The sequence below is a fragment of the Ciona robusta genome, chromosome 1 (genome assembly GCF_009617815.1).
Source record: "Ciona robusta chromosome 1, ASM961781v2".
NCBI lineage: Eukaryota > Metazoa > Chordata > Ascidiacea > Phlebobranchia > Cionidae > Ciona > Ciona robusta.
Genome location: NC_143235.1, coordinates 1894604 through 1916410, shown reverse-complemented (window position 1 = coordinate 1916410; position 21807 = coordinate 1894604). Strand labels below are relative to the sequence as shown.

At 35.7% G+C, this 21807-nt stretch overlaps 3 protein-coding genes across 3 annotated transcripts in view; all 3 read right to left on the bottom strand.

The window, feature by feature from the left end:
* Positions 1-8134: 8134 nt before the first annotated feature.
* LOC149741253 (cytochrome P450 2C3-like) lies at positions 8135-12943 on the bottom strand. The gene is made up of 9 exons (XM_089888218.1): positions 12633-12943; positions 12178-12323; positions 11756-11858; positions 11406-11515; positions 11063-11184; positions 10362-10486; positions 9757-9901; positions 9287-9453; positions 8135-8924 (listed from the first exon to the last, which is right to left on the bottom strand). The coding sequence occupies exons 1-9, from the start codon at positions 12906-12908 to the stop codon at positions 8613-8615; spliced, it is 1506 nt and encodes a 501-aa protein (XP_089744344.1). The 5' UTR covers positions 12909-12943; the 3' UTR covers positions 8135-8612.
* A 1772-nt stretch (positions 12944-14715) lies between these two features.
* LOC149741252 (nucleoporin SEH1-like) lies at positions 14716-20890 on the bottom strand. The gene is made up of 11 exons (XM_089888230.1): positions 20757-20890; positions 20172-20328; positions 19708-19745; positions 19557-19637; positions 19179-19309; positions 18653-18751; positions 18172-18312; positions 17875-17965; positions 17197-17275; positions 16597-16714; positions 14716-15492 (listed from the first exon to the last, which is right to left on the bottom strand). Exons 1-11 carry the CDS (start codon positions 20880-20882, stop codon positions 15408-15410), a joined length of 1146 nt encoding a protein of 381 aa, XP_089744356.1. The 5' UTR covers positions 20883-20890; the 3' UTR covers positions 14716-15407.
* LOC149741250 (exosome complex exonuclease RRP44-like) overlaps positions 20891-21807 on the bottom strand; it is a gene marked incomplete in the record, with an annotated part of 10781 nt that continues 9864 nt past the window's right edge. Inside the window, 1 exon segment of the mRNA XM_089888256.1 lies at positions 20891-21803. Coding sequence (XP_089744382.1) covers positions 21126-21803 — 678 coding nt within the window.

Sequence of the window (21807 nt, the reverse complement as noted above, 5' to 3'; positions counted from 1 at the left end):
TTTAGCAATTAAAGATCAAACATTGCGGTTGATTTTGGTATAGTTAGTAAGACAAGAAACACAGAGGTATTACCGTCTCCTAATGACTTTAAATGAACGTTGTTAATTGTTAAACACGCGATTGGGAAATATGGGAAATAATGTGGTAATGGCATCCATCTTACCCCACAGCAGTACAATACAAGCTCTACAGTCTACAGTGTGCACATGGTTCGTTTCCAATATAAAACCACATATATCGACCAAAAGCGCCCACGCAACGTTTTTCCAACCCCAGGAAAACAAGGCTTTTATTTTGGATTGCTTTTGTTTGTAGAGACTCGGTAAAGAAAATATTGTGCGAGCTTTCACGTCGACGGCTTCCTTATTTACTATTTCTATGATCCGTGACGTATACCGTGACCCAACGCTAGCCCTGGCCAATGAGAACCGAGATAGGGTTTGGCATATCGAGACTGAAAAAACAAAATAGACAATCTGTGAGGCGTACGCCCGTACACGCACCATGAAAATACAGATCAATTTTTTTCGTAGCTACGAATCCCAACCACTTACCATATCCAACAATGCAGCTGCCTAGTGTAAAATGGATTTTAATTTGAACAGCAAGTACCAATAGTTACGCTTCGTTTTTGGTCAAATTAATGCACGACTATACCTGACTTTAAAAGTATATAATTTCTATAAATGTCGAATCCGTAAAGTTACTTACAAACAAGTTAACAAGTTTTACAAAACTATTTTAACAAAAGTTTAATACAACAAAAGATAAATACGATTATAAAACGACCAGGAAAATAGAAGATATAATGCGTTAACCCAGCCCATCTTACCCCACAGTACTTCTATACAATTGTTTTCTGAAATATTAAATACAACTTACCGTTGCTTTATTTCATTGAACTGTCTTACTTCATTGGTGTTCTGTAATTAGCTGAAACCGTATATACCATGAATATGTAACGATTACTGCATAGCTGTATCGCACTACTACCACGACTGTGGGCTCGGAAATAAGGAATAGAAGACAAACGTGTGTATATATTGTTAGTGTTGAATGTCCATTATTTCACAATAAGCATAAAAGATGTCTTGCCTTGATCAAGACAATCGGTTATTGAATTCGAACAATCAGCATTATGTGGCTCTTGTCATTTTTGTTTATCGCTAATAAAGGCTTTACAAATTGGCTCAGCGCGTGCCTATTATATGCTAGGCATTGAAAATGCGATCGGCTTTAAAAGATTATTGTTAACAATGTGCATTGTTACGTCATATACTACATATTGTAACAATTGTAGCATCGACTGGAGCACATAACATCGTATTGTTGACTGGATAAAAGCACATTGTATAAAAAGTTTAGGACAAGACCTTTTATAGGCGTATACATTTCGATTGTAATTAATTTACCACTTCATTTTAAATATACCGAAACCAATAAAACATATAAACAATAATAAAACTTAATAACAGAATATATACACTATTCTATTTTACTTTGGTAAGTGCCATTTCACCCTGAAAGACATTCTGTATAGGACGTCGAAACGTCGGTACGTGAAGTTATGTAAAAAAAACATATTTAAGTCAATGTCAAAACCATTATTTCATTTATTGCTTGTTTGCAAAGACGGTTTACAACATTTTACGTAAAATAAATATATATTTTATAAAACACTTTTCGTTTGACTTGATTTTTATCGGTTACGCGTTTGGTGCACTTCATCTGCAATATTTTGTTACTTATTATGTTTATCGTTTTTATTGCTGATTTTGGGCGACGCCATTTTGTAGCCCAGCTCACATACAAACGTATGGGCGGGTCGGTTGTTCGTCTAACGACCGTCACGCTACGTTGGCCACATTTCCGATTCGTGCTTTCTTTGTTTGCAATCGACTGTGACGTAATAAAGTGCCGCGGTGGGGCAGGATCCAATCAGAATTGGAATTTTATCAAATGCTAAAAATAGAATCAAGAAGGGAGTCTAAGGGTCTATATATCAAGTGTAAGATTTATATATAGTAGGTTGGGGTAAGATGGTTCGTGATTTTATTTTATATTCTCGCCCCATTTAATAGTAAGCAAAGAATATTTACAGAACTTACATGTACATTTTTTAATTATTACTTCGAACACGGTATTAAATATCAAACGTAAATTTGGTAAACAAGCGTTCAGACATACATTCATTTGTTTATTAAATGCAGTAGAAGTACGTTATATGGTTTGAATCTATTTTTCACATGTGTCATTTTTATAATTTTTCACACGTGTCATTTTTTATAATTTTTCACAAGTGTCATTTTTTTATCTCTCAGTATATAAATACATATTAAACTCTCAATGAAGTATTTGTTTATACACCAAGTCTAATGAGTCAATCTGAATAAATGAAATCGCGTGCGACAACTCTACTTTTGTGACGTATGAAGCCGTTAAGAAACGTTTGGTCACGTGAGAATCCACGTGGTAACCACGTCGTCACGTGATCTACCTGCAGTGACGTATTGTGGGGGTTGGGGTTGTGTTTAAAGTTTTTCGTTTTCTAAGTCGGTTATTTTATTTGTCATTTCAATCTACTCTTGAGAGCCAGCATATATACCGTTGTAATTTTTTAAAAACACGATCAGGATACTTATTATGTGCTAAATGTGCCCGTCTCCATCCTACTATATATTATTAGTGGGCCACTCGCAACAACACCGCGTAACCCTATATGTTAACGGTTGCTACCATTTCAATTTGTTCTGTAGTGAATATTTACCAGCAGAGTCGTTACTTAAGCTGCAAAAGTGTCGAAATGTGAATACAGGTTATAAACCACAGTTGTGCAAACCTTAAAAACTTGAAACTATCGCTAAGGTCGTCGACCGTATTATACGCACTGTTTACATTTAGGGTTGTATAATTGCAGCGACTGCTGATCGAGACGTAAGCGCCTGCCACCAAAAACTGACAACCGTTTGTTCAAATCAGGCTGAGACTTTGCGGCGACCAAACTTAATTCATGAAATTCGTTCCTGGTTTAAAAGCGATTTTGGGCAAAGCGTTTTTGCCGACACAGACTTCGAACGCAGCATGTCTCCAATAAAACGGGCGCCACGAAACCTGATGTCTCTTCCCTCCTTGGAACTTGGTGGCCTCATAGTTTCCTAAACCGAGATAGCTACTTTATGCGAAGGATTTTGAATTTATATAAAGCACCAATGACGCAAGTACGATACAAAACCTTTGTGTTATAAACCTACAAGTGCTTTAGTTATTGCTGTAAATTGGAAGCTTAAGTTTTAATAGTAAAACTTGATTCAATACACCTGACACTTTAGCTATCATCTCGTACACCAGGTAGTCAGAAGCGCATTTTCAATCTGATTTTTTCTAAAGTATTAAACACAGTAGCCTGTAAAGATTTCTTCTCGTGCACATCGTGTGCTCAACTCTTTAACGAACACTCCCAGTTGATCGACAGGTTCTTAGGTATACGATTTTAAAATGCTTTTTAAGCAATAAACTTAGTACGCCATTTTTACATCTTTTTACAATGCATGTTAAAACCGTTTTTCCCTTTAGTAGGCGTTTACGAATTGCAAATGTATTTACGAGTTTCGAGATACAATTTTCCAACGCATTTTCCATGGCAAAATGCTCACGCTTTTAACGGTTAGGCAAGTTAGGATACGGGTCACCGTGCAGGTCACATACGACCACGCATAGGGAAGTAATTATTACATTTGCTCCACGTCGTGGGAAGACGATCCCAGGTTCAAATTTTGATATCTTTGGTTTTAATAACCCACTCGAGGCCTCTTCAACGTAGCTAGTTTATCTATGGAAAAGAAATTCCGCCTCCAACCGATCTTTTATAAAGCCAGTCTGCCGCCACGAAGCTTTGAACTAAAACTATTGAGTGGTCTCTTCTATAACGACATTGCGAGCCTATATATTATGGCACATATTCCTAAGCTTAATCAAGGTGATTAACTTATGTATAATATTGTGGGGTAAGATGGATATCGGTAGCACTTAATATCCCATATTTTTAAACCTTTAACGCACTTTTCGAGTTGTTGTTATATATTTCTGTATTTATTCTTTGTATATACTACTAAATGCGATAAAATAGAATGAAAACATTGACCACCCTACCCCTACCTACAATACAACCGCCTAGTCCAAAATTAAGTATTTCGTACGTTTGGTAATGTTTGCAGTTTATAGACGCACTGGCAATAGAGGCTTTTTAGGGATTATTTGCAATTACCAACCAACAAACATAAACCAACAAAGATTAAACAACAAGTTAACTATGTGTCAAATCCTCTTGTATCGAGTTCTACACATCGTAGGATATTTTGCACACTCGGCAGGCGAAATCATATAAGTCAAAACCGCTTCAAAGAAACATAATTGCGGCTCCACACCTGGGACCTCATACCTTGTAGTTAATTTGTGCGAGCAACAGCAACCAAGCTAAGGTCCAATGAATATGAAGGCCGCGCAGTACAGACTACTTTCATAACGAATAATATTCCGCCTTTGAAAACAAGGCGTATCGTATACTTTCTACATATCACGTCACTCGGTAGCGAAATATGTAATTAGATTACTCTTTACGTTCAGCATTGGACTCGCCCAAGCAGCGTGTTAGTCATTCCTTCATTGTTTAGTGTTTGGAAACCCATTTCCTTGCGTGTAACTATTAGCTTAGAGTTGGAGAATGATAAACATAGTCTGCACAAACAGCTGTGTATCAGCTAATGTTCATTGTCTCAATAAAAGTTGGCGGATATTGACCAATTTTGTGGAAAACGACAACAATTCGATGTGTAAAGATTTGTTGATATTTAGAGTTGCTCCCTTGCGCCGTCTACCGGTCGAAAAATAAAGTTAAATAAACTGATAGGACAAAGGCTTTGGAATCAAAATACATACTAACGTAAATACACTTACTTTTTCTGTTTTTTTTTTCTTTTTGAGTTATTAAACTATATTCACGACTTAATAAATGTACATATAGTAGTACTATGGGGTAAGGTGGAAAATGTTAGCCCACAGTATCTCATATTTCTTAATCGGGATTTAAAAAATTAGCAACGTTTTTTAGAGTCGTAGAATACGATTTTATAAATTTTTTTAAAAAACTTTGTTTGTTACCAAATGCGTCAATAAAGTTAATGAAAACTTGTACCGTCTTCTACCTACTATACGTTGAAGCGTGTTATCGTGCAACGTATTTACATGAGACATCCGTTGCCACCACATATGCTAAACACCTGGCCAGTCACGGTTTGCTACACAGGCTTGTTGCGTCATACTGTCGTCACAATTCCGACTTGTTTTCAAACAAATCATATTGATTGTCACACCCCATTTCACTACGTCAGTAAATCGAGTTCACCTTGTTTGGAATTGAGATTAAAAATAGCTTTTCTGGTAACTTGATGCGAAAATATCCCTGGTGTTTTAAAAGTTGCAAACATTAACATTAGGCCTGTAATACTGTTACAAGTTTCAAAATAACGTTACACATATGGTACAACACGAATTGTTGTTATAAATCGCAGTCCTTTAGGATATCTTATTCTACTTTGAGCGACACCCGGCGGTATATGTGGCACAAACATTAAACCGTTTGGTAGCGCCAAACTTGGTTTGAAAAAAAATGTTTAAATTTATAGCAGAAGGCGATTGATTTTAAAAGTGGCTGGTTTAAAAATACTTTGAAACGTGACAGCGACTCTCGTTATTGTTTAATAGGTTGGGGTAAGATGGTCCATGTTTTCAATATTTTATATCTCCTTATTTGGTATTAAACAAAGAACATTTACAGAATTATGTAAACCGCATATGCTCATATGCTCGACTCTAAAAGAGCGTTGTTAAAAATAACTAAGAACATATTTGAAATTATATTTTCTAGCGGTATATATCTTACCCCACGGTACTATAATTAGTTGTATCATACTTAATGTAGGCTACAGAGCTCTCTACAAACAACAACTTAACGATAATTATAACAAAAATTAGTCAGAACAAATTATATGTGTGCGAAATAAATTATATCAAAAAGGAAGTTTATTCTAGCAAAGTCTTAGGTAGCGCGTGCAATGCACTAAAGTGACTAAAGAAAGAATGGTATGTAGTTATGAATGAACGAATGTTATTTACCATCGCATGAGAGGGCAACGACAGTCTTTATAACACAGGTGTTCCTGCTTACTAGCTATATACAAAACACCTTGTGCCTGCTTACTAGCTATATACCCGTACGTAACTTTGTGTGTGAATATTATTTTTGTTTAAAATAAATAAACATTCCGAAATAAAAACATACAACTTCCTTACCTTGTATGCGCCACTTTCTATAAAAAGATTCTTAGTATTAATCCTGTTATATAAGGTTGACATGTAATCCAGTTCAAACACATATTTCAAGCACGTATCCTTTCAAATACTTTCGTAACCCATAGTTTTACTTACATGGCTATATAGCTAAAGTACGTTAAATAGTGTGCTCTATAATGTTCCTTAAAATAATACCCATGATGGTAACATCATTACAGCAGTTGAACAAAATACTTCTATACGAACACGTACAGCTAGTTAACCAACCATACTGTTTCATGTAACCGTCCACATACCGTGTTAGCAAAGCAATATAAGACACATATGAAAGGAAACGATAAAAGGGCAGTATCCTTTACACGACGTTTTACTATTTCAAATCACAAAGCGTTATTCTTTCGCGAATTGAATGAATTTTCCAATTTCGAGCCAGCGAAAGAATGGCTTCTTTTATAGTTCCGTTTTATTCTCAAATGAGCGAATCGACGAGCATTGTAAAGCAGACCATTCAGGCTGTTTTACTGCGCTTACAATTTAACTCTACTGTATTCTGACATTGGCTACTAACAGCAACGTTAAGGTATTTCTTTGTGCTGGAACAAACACGACTATGACGTCACAAACCGCCAATCTGGTATATACGCTATAAAGAGATTTACCTCGCATATTATAGGTTGGGGTAAGATGGTTCATGATTTCATTTACTTTTCTCGTCCCATTTGATGATAAAAAAAAATCAAAATGGCAAAATTATATAACCGTATCCTAAGGGAATCCTAATAGCGTTGTTAAAAATTTAACGATTAGAAAATATCGAATATTATGCGCTAACGGTATCCAGCTTACACCACATACATGCCTGTTATCTAAAATTCGATCTGGGAAGCTTTAACAATATAATTTGTTCCTGCAGAAAAGCTTTGTCGTCAGATAAAAGCGAACAAACCACAATTTCTTTTCAAATCTATTTCAACAATCGACATTGTCGGGAACAATGATAGTAGAATGAACGCCCTCTCTTCGAATAGAAACCACAACGTTTACCTTTATGTAGGATCGCTATTAAACGATTGCATGCACAATACCATATACCTTACTATAGGCAGTGTGGCGCACCCAGTCGGGGGGTTCGGGAGTCGCGACTTGTTTTGGACCCCGTTTTTTTCCTGCTTGACCGTGCATTGAATAGACCGTGTTATAAACCAGTGCGTCCACAAAACGTGGACTCTTTAAAAATCGACATCAAAATAAACTAAACACCGTGTTTTACTAGTTAAGTATATCACTACTTTTTCATAATATAAATGGCTTGTTGTTTGTTATTAGGTGTTGCGACCACGCTTCTGTTGTTTTTTAATTAAATGCAAATATGTTTTTAATCAGTACAGTTCTTTTACGACTACCGTTTCGTTGCTATGTATATAGTACTGTGGGATAAGGGACATCTTTATCACAAAATATCAAAATATCCTGATCGTGTTTTAAACAATTACCAACGATCTATAGAAGTCGCGAGAATAAGGTTTTACATTTCTTTGAATGTTCCATGTTTACCACCAAATAGGACGAGAAAATAGAATTAAAAGATGATGGAATTAAAACATTAAGGTAGTAAACCAAGAACATTTAAAGAATTATAAAACTGTATCTTCACGACTCCCATGAACCGTTGTTGATTGTTTAAACACGATCAGGATATTATGTTTTAAAGCTTAGGTGTTCCACCTTCCCGCCTTCCATTTAATTTTCCACATACCGTAGACGTAGAGTCCTTAAAATTAGTTATATTTATTTGTTTTAGGTGTTATACAGTATTTGACAATTGTATTTGTGGCAATATTATGTAAAGTACACATTCTATGTTTTAAGAATTCATATGATTTGCTCTTTCTTACAAAACGGTAAATACGACATTTAGTCGGAGAATATTCTTAAATATTATCGTGATTTGCAGGGGAACCAGGGATTCATGGTTTAAGCCCAGGTTGTCCCAAAATGCATTGGTTAATGTAGCAAATGTTGTTTTAGACGGGTCTCTTGCGCCACCATTTGTTTTGTATTTAGTAAAGTGTAGCAAAGGGGAATACAGCAGAGTTATTTCATTCTTAGTAAATATACAGCATATAGTATAGTATGCTACGTGAGAGAAGAGACAAAGTAAGTTCATTCATTTTTTGTTGACGATGTTGGATATATACATGGACACAATTCGCAGCATAAATGCTAATTAGATAATTAGTAATTACTACAGATTTGCTCAGCCTTAGCGTTCTTGCAGTATAAGGTTGAAACTGTGGGGACTGAAAACCACACTGTTGACGCCATCAGCTATTGAAGGCGATTCACCAGGCGCCGGTTTGACTTCAAACTTTTGGAGAATTTTTACCAAAAATATAAAAATCTCCTGTCGAGCCAAAGCTTCTCCCACGCAATTACGAGGTCCAATCAAGAATGGAATTACGTTGCTTGAATTCCTGTAATTCCCCTTTTCGTCAATGTGTCTGTACGGGTCAAACTTTGATGGGTTTGGCCAAGATTTAGGATCGTTGTGGACACCCCATATATTTGGGTATATCTGAAATGTTTTGGTTTAATAAATGTTTCAGGTGCAACGACAGTCTTTATAACACGGGTGTCCTGTTTCATACACCTCTGGCCCGCTTATGAGTTACAATGTATATGTATTTTTGTTGGTGTATAAATTGTACGACGCCGACACAATATTGGCCATTTTTAGACACTTTATCTTGATATATAAATAACTTAACATGTTCTCGTATACTGGTCTGGTGAGCTTATAACTTTAAAAAACGCTGTAGTAATATTGGTTTATCATTACCCAAGTTGTATAACGTGCAGCGTTGTTACTAGTATGTATTAGTAACAAACTTTTTTTGCGACTATCCTATATACGTATACGATGTAAATCTATCTTACCAGTGTTCCTTTCGGTATTGTGTAGCCGTTCAACTGAAAAGTTTTCTGACAATAGTGCTGGGCGCCTAGTGGCACACTTGTGCGATACCTCATGGACTCCTGAATGAATGCGCAAGTAAATGGCATTTGTGAGCTATGCGTTGTGGAACTGGCGGATGCATTTGGTCCTGTATAGGTATAGTAATGTAAAAAATATCATACATTTTTTTTCTATTTTTGTCCGATTTGGTAGTAAACAAAAAAACACATTTAAAGAATTATAAAAGCGTATCCTCACTACTTCCATAGACCATTGTTAATTGTTTGAAACGTTTAGGATATTTGGATATTAGGTGCTTAAAGTATCCTATCTTACCCCACCCTACTATAATTGTAATGTATCCCGGCACTTTCTAATTTATTTAGGATATTATGTTCTATCTGTGTCCATCTTACCCCACCCTACTATACATCATCTCACCAGTACCCACCTATGATGGTGTCTATTTCTTTAATCACTTTTGCAGTATGTTCAGGATAGTGAACAAGCAGTAATAGAATCCACAAAATGTTGGTGCTTGTTGTTTCTGAGCCAGCAAGGAAAAAGTCACGAAACAAAACATTCAACTCGTCTTCCTGTATCAAAATATTAGAGTTACCAAATAAGATATAGTTGAGTGGAGAAAATGGGACGTTTATAACAGAATAAAGTAGTTACACAACCAAGGTTTGTTATACCTAATGTTAGATTTAAAGAAAGTCGGATGCTCAATAAATACATAGTGGAAAGGGGGTAAGATGGAACATGTTATTTGTTCTTTTTCTTGTCCCATTTGCCAGAAAACAGAGAATGTTAACAGAGTTAGCCTTTTAGAACACAGTCAGAAAATATGGGCTTCGGCTGCTAACGCTATCCCAACTGTGTTTTAGTAGTACCAAGTCATTATATAACTCCAGATCGCAATCAATTTAATTGCTTGGTTATCTGAATAAACTTTTGTGATGATAAGTCAACTCTTGCCTAAACGTTAGACCCTATATAAGGTGTTTTACGTCGTAAGACTTCACCAGCGTAGAACAGAATAAGCTTACGCACTGTAAAGTTGTCTCTTGAAGTTTCGTTGCCAAATTTCATTTCAGCAAGAAACGTATCGATGAAATCTCGAATGTCGTCTTTCTCGAATGTCTTCTTATGTTCCTCTATATTGCTTCGAGTAAAACCTTTGAATTGTGTTAACTTTTATTAGCGTCGTAGTAATATCAACATAAATAGTAGCAAACTAAGAACATTTAAACAATTATACAGTAGGGTGGGGGAAGATGGGACATCTTTAGCACATGATATCCAAATATCCTGATCGTCTTATAAACAATTAACAACGATCTAGGGGAGTCGTGAGGATACGCTTTTATAATTCTTTGCATTTTCTTTGTTTACTACCAAATTGGGCGAGAAAATAGAATGAAAAGGTGTCCCATCTTCCCCCAACCTACTATATAATCGTATGTTTACGAGTCTTAAGAAGCGTTGTTTGTTGTTAAAACACGAATATGAAACATGATATAGTTGGGTGAAGAAAGATGGGACACATTTTGTTCCATTTTCTCATCCCATTTGGTATTAATAATAGAATATTCAAAGAACTATAAAAACCGTTTCACGACTCCTATTGACGGGTATTAATTGTTTAAAACACGATCAGGATATTTGGATATTATGTATTAAAGGTCCCATCTTGCCCTATAGTTCTTTATATTGTAATTCGCAATATAAAGTAGTTTGAATCTGTATACTACCTAAAACAGCTTTCATTCGGCTGCGCAGTTTATCGTTAGCTGTTTTGAATACGGGAAGATATTTCAAAGCTGGGAAAAGATCGATGAGCAAAAGTTTTGGCGCATCGTTTGGGTCGCCGAATCTGTTAAAACAAAACGTAGATTTCGTAAATAAAGTATTAGTACTGTTTGGCTCGGCATAGATATTTCTAGTAGGCCGTGTGTTGGGTAAAATAGGAAACCTGATGATTCAGCACATCTTATGGAGGTGCGTAAAACAAAACACCTGTGGTATAACGAGTCAGTGTCACGTCGCACAAGGTTATTTTAGATCCGTATATGGTTTGCAAGTATTTAAACTTACATAAGATGTATTAGCTCCAGCCGCTTCTGGTGTTCCTCGTCCTCGTAATCGTACCGACGTCCGCTCATTATAAGACTCACAACGTTTGATGTAAGACAGTACAGGCTTAACTAAAACAGAATTAGTCAGTAGCATATATATTACTGCTTGTGGGGTAAGATGGATATCGTTACAGCACATTCTTCAAGTACATTACGTGTTTTTAACAACTACTATTTCTTTTCCTATAGTCGTTAGGATACGGTTATACAATCTGTAAATACTGCTTTTTGCTACCGAAGGAGACGATAAAATAGAATAAAAACACGCCCACCATGCCCTATAGCCTACTATATAAACTTATTGAACACCTTAAAGTCGACGGGTTTCCCAACTTTTGTCCTTAGATAGCCAGCAAGACAATCAGCCTCCTCTTGTATTTTTTCTTCCATTCCCCTTTTTCCTAAACCGTATCTGCATGGAACGGCCAAATAAGGAACGGCATGGTAAGTGCACTATATAGGTTATACTCGTTAGTTTAATTTAAACATCTCAAGCTATGTTCTGCAGCCTAGATTAACTTCGTTCTTAAGAAATGTAACGTTTTTCTTAGTTTTCAGGCACAGTGTGTGTTTAGTTGATGAATGATGTTTTGTGGATACATATTGTAGATTGGGGAAAGACGGTACACCTTTATAGTACACAATATCCAAATATCCTGAACGTGTTTTAAACAGTTAAATAAATTACGATTGGGCGCAGCAACTTTAGAAAACTTGTTAATATTACTTACTGTGATAAAGTTCGCAAAATCCACTTTTTTGTTGCTTTAAAGTTTGCCGAATAATCTTTGAACACAAGTCCCTTGTCTCCAGTTACTTGACCGATCATACTATCAGGGGGTCGACCACTTGTGTTAGCTCCTTGTTCTACAAAAGCCTATAAGGAATATGTTTAATATAGTAGGGTGAAGTAAGATGGACCATCAGCACCTTTCCATTCTGTTTTCTCGTCCGGTAGTAAACAAATACCGCACTAAAGAATTATAAAACTATATTCCCATGCACGACTCCAATAGACCTTTATTAATTGTTTAAATAACGTCAGGATATTTGAATATTATATGCTAAGTGTGTCCATTTTTAGTGCATTTCTGACAATTTAAACAACCCATAGCGACCAATGGATTAGAGCAACTACTGTTAAGTTTCATGCCTAAATACACATAGTAAGCCAACAATAACCCACCTCTCTAAAACTGTCTCCAGTGTTGACAACCACTACGTCACTTCTACCCATCCTAACGGACATCACTGGGCCGTATTCGAGGCTCCACTTCTTAAATACTTCTCCAGGGAACCGGCCAAGGAAAGGCAAGACACCAATCAAAGGTAACCCTCTAGGCCCAGGTGGAAAGTTATGCGGTCGTCGCCACCAAATATAAAACAAAGAAACAGCTATGACAGCCACGCTTGTCCATGTATACAAGCCTTTACACAACTCCAAAGCTATATTACTCGCCATGTTTATGGTTCCTATAACACGAATATATATAAATTATTATTAGAATAGGCGTCCGATCCTTCCCCACCCTGCTATATAGTAGCCTATACGTTGGCACAAAATATAATAACCAGACTTTTGAGGGACGTGAGATTGCGGGTATATCAATCTTCCACCCAACGATAATATAGACTTAGAACCATCATAAAAGAAATTCTTATGACACGTAATAGTACTTGTTTTTTTATTATACTACAAATAGATTCTATTTCATATAGTATGGTGGGGAAAGATGGGGAAACTTTTTGTTCTATTTTCTTGTCCCGTTTGGTAGAAAACAAAGAACATTTAAAGAATTATAAAACCGTGTTCTCACGACTCCCATCGACCGTTGTTAATTGTTTAAAAACACAAACAGGATATTTGGATAATATATGCCAAAGGTGCTCGTCTCGCTTTTCCCGCTATAATAGTATAGATGTTCCCATTACACGATAAAAATATAAATAAGTAATATAGTAGGATGGGTGAAGATGGGACACATTTAGCACATAATATCCAAACATCCTAATCGTGTTTTAAGCAATTAACAACGGCCTATGGGAGTCGTCAGGATATGGTTTTATAATTATTTTAATTTTCTTTGTTTACTACTAAATGGGACGAGAAAATAGCATGAAAATGTGTCCCATCTTCCCCCACCCTACTATATACTGTTTTGCTGCTCTTCATACACGCTTGCTTACGAACTTGACTTTCTGTTGTTTAACATACACCTGAACCCAAAGAGCAGATAACGATGAAATAGCTTCGGATCAATGATTCACCAGACTTTATACCAACAACCCTCGTCAGCAACTTCAGCAACCGCGATATTGAGTTTTCGTTTTTGATCGAACAATGTTAACTGTTCTGCAGCACAGTCGGCACACTGTTCTGCAGCATTCAAACTAAGGGTAAAAACTTTTAATTGACCTTTACCTAAAAACTGAAACATATGCTGCATATTCTGCTGCCAAAAAAACGTTTGAATAACCACCAAAAGATTTGCAATTAAACTTTACTTATAAATTGGCATCTGTTGAATCGGAATCGGGATATGTACGGACTGTGTGTTAAATGACTATGTGCTATATGGAACGTAATTGGGAAACATAACTTCCTAATAAACACCAAACTTTAGTCCTCGCTTTAGGCGTAATATGAGGTTTATTTTGTATATCAATTTATTTATAGCAGTCATGTAACTTGTACTTGCTTGGTGACTATTGTACTGAAAACACAGTCTACCCCAATACTATATAGTACTTTAGCACAGCATGCTGATGACCAGGTAAAAACGAGCCTTCTTTGTCGCTGGTAACTATAGCAACAGCATCACATGGTTTTTGTTGTCACTAGTACACCCCCATGAGCACACTGCGAAAGTTACACTGAGTAGAAGTAGGCTATAAATGAATGAATGAAATGTGAATGAATGTAAACTGCTGGCACATTTAATGGATAGATACTGTATACACATAACAACCAATATTTCCTAAATGTGTTTTAACAATTAACAACACTGATTTAGAGTCGTGATACGGTTACATTTCTGTAAATACTTCTTACTTACTACCAAATAGAACTATTTAAAAGAATAAAAACGTGGATCATCTTACCCCACCTTACTGTATAGATAAAGTTCTTGTGTTATTGCTCATCAATTGCCGCGGCAAGTATACCGTTCAAACAGAATGCTTACAACAGACAAAAGATGTTGGACAAAACTGATTACATCACATAATAGTGTAATATTAACTTGTAGCATTGCACTTGAAACACCCCACAAATTAAAGATTTTATTTTTTTTACAAGTTAAAAGTCATACACGGTACAAGTAATGAGCAAAATACAGGCAGGTTGAAGTAGTTAAATAAGCATATATTTTAGCACATATATTATTAAACAAACGCCCAGGTGTACGAAGATTGGTGGGAGAATAGAGTAAAAAAATTAGTGTTTTTAGGAATGCATTAACATACACGATTGCAAAGTAATAAGCAATATTATGCCAGTAAAGAAAGAATAACTGCAGTGTATGATTATGTTTATTGAAGACTGAATTTCAGTCAGTATGTTGTCCCAGAAGCTGGATAAATATACTAGTTTACTAGAATAGCATTCTGGTAAATGCAACAAATTCTCTAATTGTGATAAATTTAGTTGATTTGTTAGGAATTAACTCATAGTTCCAGATGTTATGGTCTTATCCAGCCATGTGTATATATATGTTAGGTTAGACTGCATGGTATCAATATGTACACAATGTAAAAATATTTATCTAATACCATTGCAAAGAATTGGAATAAAATTTATAATTAATGATAACTAGATAAGCAAACTTGCATTGGCATATTTGATTTAATGTTTGCCATCTCATTTTTCAAAATGTCAATCTCAAAGCAGTTTAGTAAGTTGCCGCATATTTTACTTAACTTTAGTGCTCAGTGAATATCAATATAAGTTCTAAACATAGTTTTAATAATAAGCTCCCGCAAATTTTGGTGCTAGAGGTCTCACAGGAGGGGGAGGTCGTCCTTGAGTGAACCTTCGGAAATTTATTCTGTAAAAATAAATTGCTTTACATATTATCCAATATTGTAAATTTTGTACATGTACTATCGTATATATTGTTTACTGTTATGACATTTCTACATGTAATATATAGATTGCATATTCTGTAAAGAAATAATTGTTTTGCATGTTATCCAAATATCGTAAATTTTGTACACATAGCAACATATAGACTGCTAGCTAAAGTTTTTGTTGAAGCAAGTTATCAAAAACTCCTGTTACATGTTTTGAAACTGTTACTTTTACATGCTTAATTTTGCCACTTTTACGTTTTCTTTTTATGTTACAGAAAAATATTTGATTTTATAGGAGCTGTAGAAATTGATTAGTAACAGGTAGATTGTTTAGTAAATGGTTTGTTACAGTAATTTATAAAAAAAATTGTTGCTTCGTGTTATTTACGAAAAAGACATAATCAAACTTTGGGTGCATTTACGCCTGAATTGGCCCATTATCCTACACAGCTTATTAATAACAGATTAATAATCAGGTGTTGGTATTATTCACAGTAATATTACACCCAAGAAACCAAATAAAAAAAGTTGCTATAAATCTAAAATAAAAACAAATATCGTATTAACTACCCTAAACTACAGAACAAAATAAATGCAAAACTTCAATTCACTACAAATTGTATTTCGATAGCAAAAAAAACAAGCACAATTTTCTATGTTGCACAGACCAATGTGAAAATAAGGCTAATGGTTGCAACAGATTTGCCACCGATTTAAGAAAATGAAAAGTTATCAAAAAAGTACAACGAAAATGAAACAGAACCATGCAAGGAGTTATACAAAGGAACTTAATTAATCATGCCATGCTTTAAATTAAAACATTATGATTTTTGGATTATAATAGAATGTTATGAGCACCACCACATTATCCAAGACTGAGTTCTTCTCAGATATTGAAACAGCGGCAAAAACAACCAGACGCTAAAGTCACAAGTAGAGTGAATGGCAAGGAACAAATTTCCAAAGTTCTGTAACCCCATGTTCAAGTCACAAATTAATCTTTCTGAAGTTTCCCCAGCCACCTAACTTTGTGGCCTTAGCGCTTGAGTTGTATTTGCTGGAATCCACGTGCAGTGTACCTGTTGTTGATTGCAACTGCTGTAAGGGAGTTGTTTTGGGGAAACGTTTGCGGTTCGGCAGGCGAGGCAATTTCACCTTTCAGCGAACCAATTTTTTTCCAGATGCCGAGGTAGTTTGCTAAGAAGAAAGATTCAAAGTTAATGTAAAAGAAAGTTAATGTAAATGATTCAAGACTTATGGAATATCACTAAAGTATTTATGGATTACCACGAAAACAGGTACGTGCTATATGGGATATCACAAATACATTTATAAAATATCACAAAAAAATAGAGGAACTTAACACTTATCATAGAGTTTAGGGCATTAAGTAGGCTCACTGTTTATTTGTGTTCATAATTCTTAGCTCTTTGTATGTAAATTTTAACTCTAGCATGTTTACCAAAATTTATTTTTTAGAATTGACATTTCAAAGTCCCATTCAGGCCTTTATTAGTTTGTCACATCTACTGTCCCAAAATAATAAATTCAGCAGAGCTAAATTAATTTATAATTATAACATGTCAAAAACTCCAACCTATCTACAGGACAATCATTGCTGAACTGCTACAGAATTGACCAAACATGGAGAATTGATTAAACATGAATTTTAAACCCACCTTTCCATAAGAATATTTGCCCATCTACACCAGCAGATATAAGTCCAGTGCCGGTTTCATTCCACGACAATCCAGTTACCTGTTGGGTAAGAGGTTTATTTTAGGTGATCTAGTGGTTTTTTTGCTTGTGTGACTTTTATTTCTTTATATATGGGTAGGAACCTACATTGAGGCACGCTACGGAATCTAAGATTTAGGCCAGAGTTTTCCCCTTGCCTCAACATTGTATATTAGTTGGTACATTTTATTCAATATAGGTGAGGTCCTACATCAAGACATGCCATGCAACCTTAGATTTATCCTTGAGTTTGCCTATTACATTTACACCAAGGGTGCTACGATCCATTGGTGACTACTGGGTTACAGCAATGTTCATTAAATGTCTTGCCCAAGGACACATATACCATTAACGGTATCAGACTATCAGTAGCCCATTAAGCATTGATCCCGGTATCTTTCAGATACCATACTGGTCATGTCTCCCTTGCTTTTGAACAACAAGTTGGAGCCAAATATATTAAATAGCATTAAGGTGACTGTACACAGTATTCGGCATGCGAATTCGTATGCAAACCCGTGTCCAATTCCGCATGCAGCAGCGAAAAACCGGACAAAACAAACAAATTGGACGAATTCCGGATACTGTGTACAGCCACCTTTACACATGTAGTATAATACCTCACAGCGATGGTCTGGCAGTACAGCAACTTCTTGTAGGTTATGTTCATAAGAAGTATTCTGTATGTCATAGTTCGGATCATTGTCCTCACTGTAATTTAATAGTTATTAAACTACATGCTATTACATGTACCAAAAACATAGGTTAAATTTACGTAGTAAACTAACGATTGTATGTGGCATCTGGCTCATTAAATTATGATACGATGTACAAATAAACGTATTTTCTATTCCAGGCAAGGTACTATGCCATATTGAAATTGCCATTATGAACAGTTAAATAGTAATTGTACTTACTTCATTGGTTTAAGATGGAAAATATGAAGATCCTTTGAAGCAACAGCTAATCTGTGATATTTTAACGCAGGGTTTGGAGCAAATGAGACGTCACTAACTGGGTCAGTTATAATCATTATGGTGGAAATCTTAATCCAATCCCTGTAGGAACAAATGACATCAATTTACCAAGAGTAAGTTAAAGTAGGAGAAATGTAAATGGCCTGGTGTTGTACCAATGTAAATGGCTTGAGATTTTTGTTAATGATATCCAATGGTATCGTCTGTGCGGTGGCCCAGTGGTTAGTTGATTATATCGGTACCAAAGAAAAACTAAATGTCTAAGTGTCTTTGGGGAAGACACTCAAATGACATTGCTCAAACCCAGAACCCAGTTTGAGCAAGTTTGAGCAATGTTTACCGAGTTGCAGCACTCTGGTCTGGGGGTCGGGGTATTCGGCCTAAACCCTTTGTCAGAATTACCAATATACCAAAACCTCACCTTACAGTGTCGTTATACTGAAGAATAAAAACTTTTCCTCCACTTGAAGAATTTGAATCATCACTACCAACTGCTATCATAGGGCTGTGGTATCTGTACCTGGGTAAATAAAGCAATGTGAGATATATACTGTGAGTGTGAACGTTAGCAACTAAGTAAACTAAGTTTGGTGACCTGTCATATATATTGTGTTAATTAGCATTAACTGGCACTGAGTAGTTAAGTTTGGTGACCACTTTAAAGCCAATAACCAGGGTCTTGGCATAGTGTTACTGGTGAGCTACTCTGCCTCTAGTCCTTGTAACCAAACAATCTGAGTTACGATAATGATACCAATAGACATGTGTGAAAAAGACACTAAAATATTACTTCAATCCAGTGGGTGTAAACACCCTGGGTTTCGGGTAATTCTGGCCCAAAAAATGTTCAATGGCGTGTCATGCTGTAGGACCTCACCCATTTAGAATAAAATAGAAATACAGATGATACTCTTTATCATTATATTTTTAGAGGCAAAGTTACATACGTGGATGGGTTCCATGAAATACATGAGCATGATATTTTACATTCCACTTGGTCCTGCATCGACCACTGTGTTAGATTCATCTCATCAGGAGCTTCATATATTCGAACAACTCCTTTCTCTGAGCAGGTAGCCTAGGTAAGTGGGTTACTGAATTATAATTTTAGGGGACTTGTGCTTTAGGACTTTGTTACTATTCCATGCAAGTGAAATACCCAAGATTCTACAAATTAGGGACCACTGCGTTGGGGTAATGTCCTTAAAGTGTCATGCCAAGGAACATACATAAATGGTATCAGTGTCGGGCACTGAACCCGTAAAGGTTGTACTAAAATACATTTTATATTGTGCAGATATGTTTTGCAAATCACTCCTACCCACCAGTTGAAGACCTAAATGCTTTGGGGCAAACTTGACATCTTTAACGAAACTTCTGCTGTCAACAAGGTTTGCTTTGTTTACCTGAGGTGAGAAATAAAAGATTTAGGTTCAAGATATTATTTTCTAATTTTTCCTAGCGTTCCACACTCACCCATATATGTTCAACTTTGTTTGAGGCATTTTCAACAACTGTAAAAAAAATTTCGAACATGTTAACAACGTATAAATTTCCAATTTCTTTTTTTTATATTCAAGAATTCCATAATACTTGGACAAATGGAAGATCCTTCTTAGTAATTTCACAACCCTTTCATCATCAAATCAGTACCCCTACTAGTTAGGTAATTAGGCTGTAGCGATTATGTATTGCCGCATTAAAATAAAGTTGAATTCCACCAGTACAGCTATGAACTGGTTAAAACTGCTAATAACCAGCAGTCTGTATATCATTGGTTAGAAAGCAAGCAGTGCTTCATAATAAAGCTGTATCCCACTGGTTAGGAAACTATATATTTCTAAATCGTCGCTACCGCAATCAAAAAAATAAAATAAGCTTTTTTTTATTTTATTATAAGCAGTACATTAAAATAAAGCTGTATTTAAAACACTTCATACCTCTTTCCTCCCATATACAAGCAGTCTTATCAAACGAACAAGTAGCCAATACTTGTCCAAACTGTGGGTGTGCCCATGTTACTTTCCATACTGATCCACTATGTGTCTTCCAACAAGCAGTTTTCTGCCAATCTCCATTTTCATCTAAATCCCAAACCTGTAACAGTAGTAGTACAATGTTAAAGTAAGTAGTAATTTTACTTTTTAAACTGTTACTATTACAATAAATAATACAAAACCAAAGTCTAACAGACCTTTTATGGCAACTGCAACTTTAACCTATCAGTGACCACTGGGTTGCTTAGAGAAATGTTCGTTAAGTAAATTCACCCACACAATGGTAGTAGTGCTATAGCAAGTATAGAACCTTAATTCTTAGGAGTGTTGCAAGTTGCAACTACTGAATTAAGGTGCCCAATATAGCTTGCAATATTTAAAACATAATTACTGCCAGCAATATTGTTAAAAACTCCTTGGTCGGCTGGGGTAATTGGCCAAATCTGCCTAAACCCAAGTTTCGACAAGAACTCACCTATATAGAATACAATGTTATCAAATTCAAATTATAAAAACAAATCCCCCTACCTGTACACATTGGTCACTTGAACACGTTGCAAATCTTTTGCCAAATAAATCAAATGAAATGTCGTGAATTAAATCTTGGTGGTCAGAATTAAGTTTTTTTGCTAAATAATCCTTGGTACTATCCATTCTAAGAACTGGAATTTAAGCAGTGGTTTAATAAAGGCAGTGTGGTGGATTTTAGCAAAAAAATTTTTGTTTGAAATGCAATTTTTTTTGCATACAACATAAAAGCAAGTATTTTATTACATTACACATGTGCTGAATTTCAATATAAAATCATGATATTTTAAAATGAATTAGCGCCCACAACCACAATATACCCCCAGTCCTGCATTATATTACAACATATATACTTCCCAGAAGTCCAAATTAGACAGAACTTGGAATACTTATTCCATTTATTTTCGGGTGCACAAGTTTTAAGTTTATCCTCTGGTGTTGTACATTAGTTGCGTCATGAGATATTTGAACTGTAACTTCATCAAAGACACACAGCTTAACTCCACGCACAGTAATTTCACATTTATCCTCAATATACTTCAAGTCATCAGCATTAACTGTGGTGTTTCCTTCAAAATCTCTATCCATGAAAACCGTCCCTTCAAGGCCATACTTTGGTATTAGAACTTGTACTGCGTTTTTACGGACGAAGATAACGTAACCGCTTTCGTGAACTACTTTGCTACGAAAGAATAACTGCGTGTGTAATCCCACAGACGCGCGCTGTGCATATTGTGCCATACGGTGCCGAAAGTTCAAGTTTTTACAAACATTCTGGATTTCTGTTTTGTTTAAAAGTTCTGAAAATGTTTTGTCAGCTCCTATGCTTGCAGCGAGTAGTCTGTGAACCATGATGTCAGAGTAACGACGAATTGGAGATGTAAAGTGGGTGTATATTGGTGCAGCGAGGCCGTAATGTCGAAAATCTGATTCCAAACCACTGCAGAAATATACAGCTTGCATCATGCACCGAGTTGCTAGAATTCGCAGCAGTGTGGAAATGTAAGAATGAATTCCTTCTTTTGGTTCTTCTGTTCGGTCGAGAGATTTT

Bases quoted from the DNA above. Each gene is read 5' to 3' on its own strand.
- LOC149741253 (XM_089888218.1), bottom strand. From the start codon at position 12,908: ATGGCGAGTAATATAGCTTTGGAGTTGTGTAAAGGCTTGTATACATGG. The intron at 11,859-12,177 runs GTAAGTAATATT...CGTTCCATGCAG, and splicing joins ATTTTGCGAACTTTATCACA to ATACGGTTTAGGAAAAAGGG. The intron at 10,487-11,062 runs GTAGTATACAGA...CACAATTCAAAG, and splicing joins CCGAATGAAAGCTGTTTTAG to GTTTTACTCGAAGCAATATA.
- LOC149741252 (XM_089888230.1), bottom strand. From the start codon at position 20,882: ATGGATAGTACCAAGGATTATTTAGCAAAAAAACTTAATTCTGACCAC. The intron at 20,329-20,756 runs GTAGGGGGATTT...CTACTGTTACAG, and splicing joins CAAGTGACCAATGTGTACAG to GTTTGGGATTTAGATGAAAA. The intron at 17,276-17,874 runs GTATTATACTAC...CTTACCCAACAG, and splicing joins TGCCAGACCATCGCTGTGAG to GTAACTGGATTGTCGTGGAA.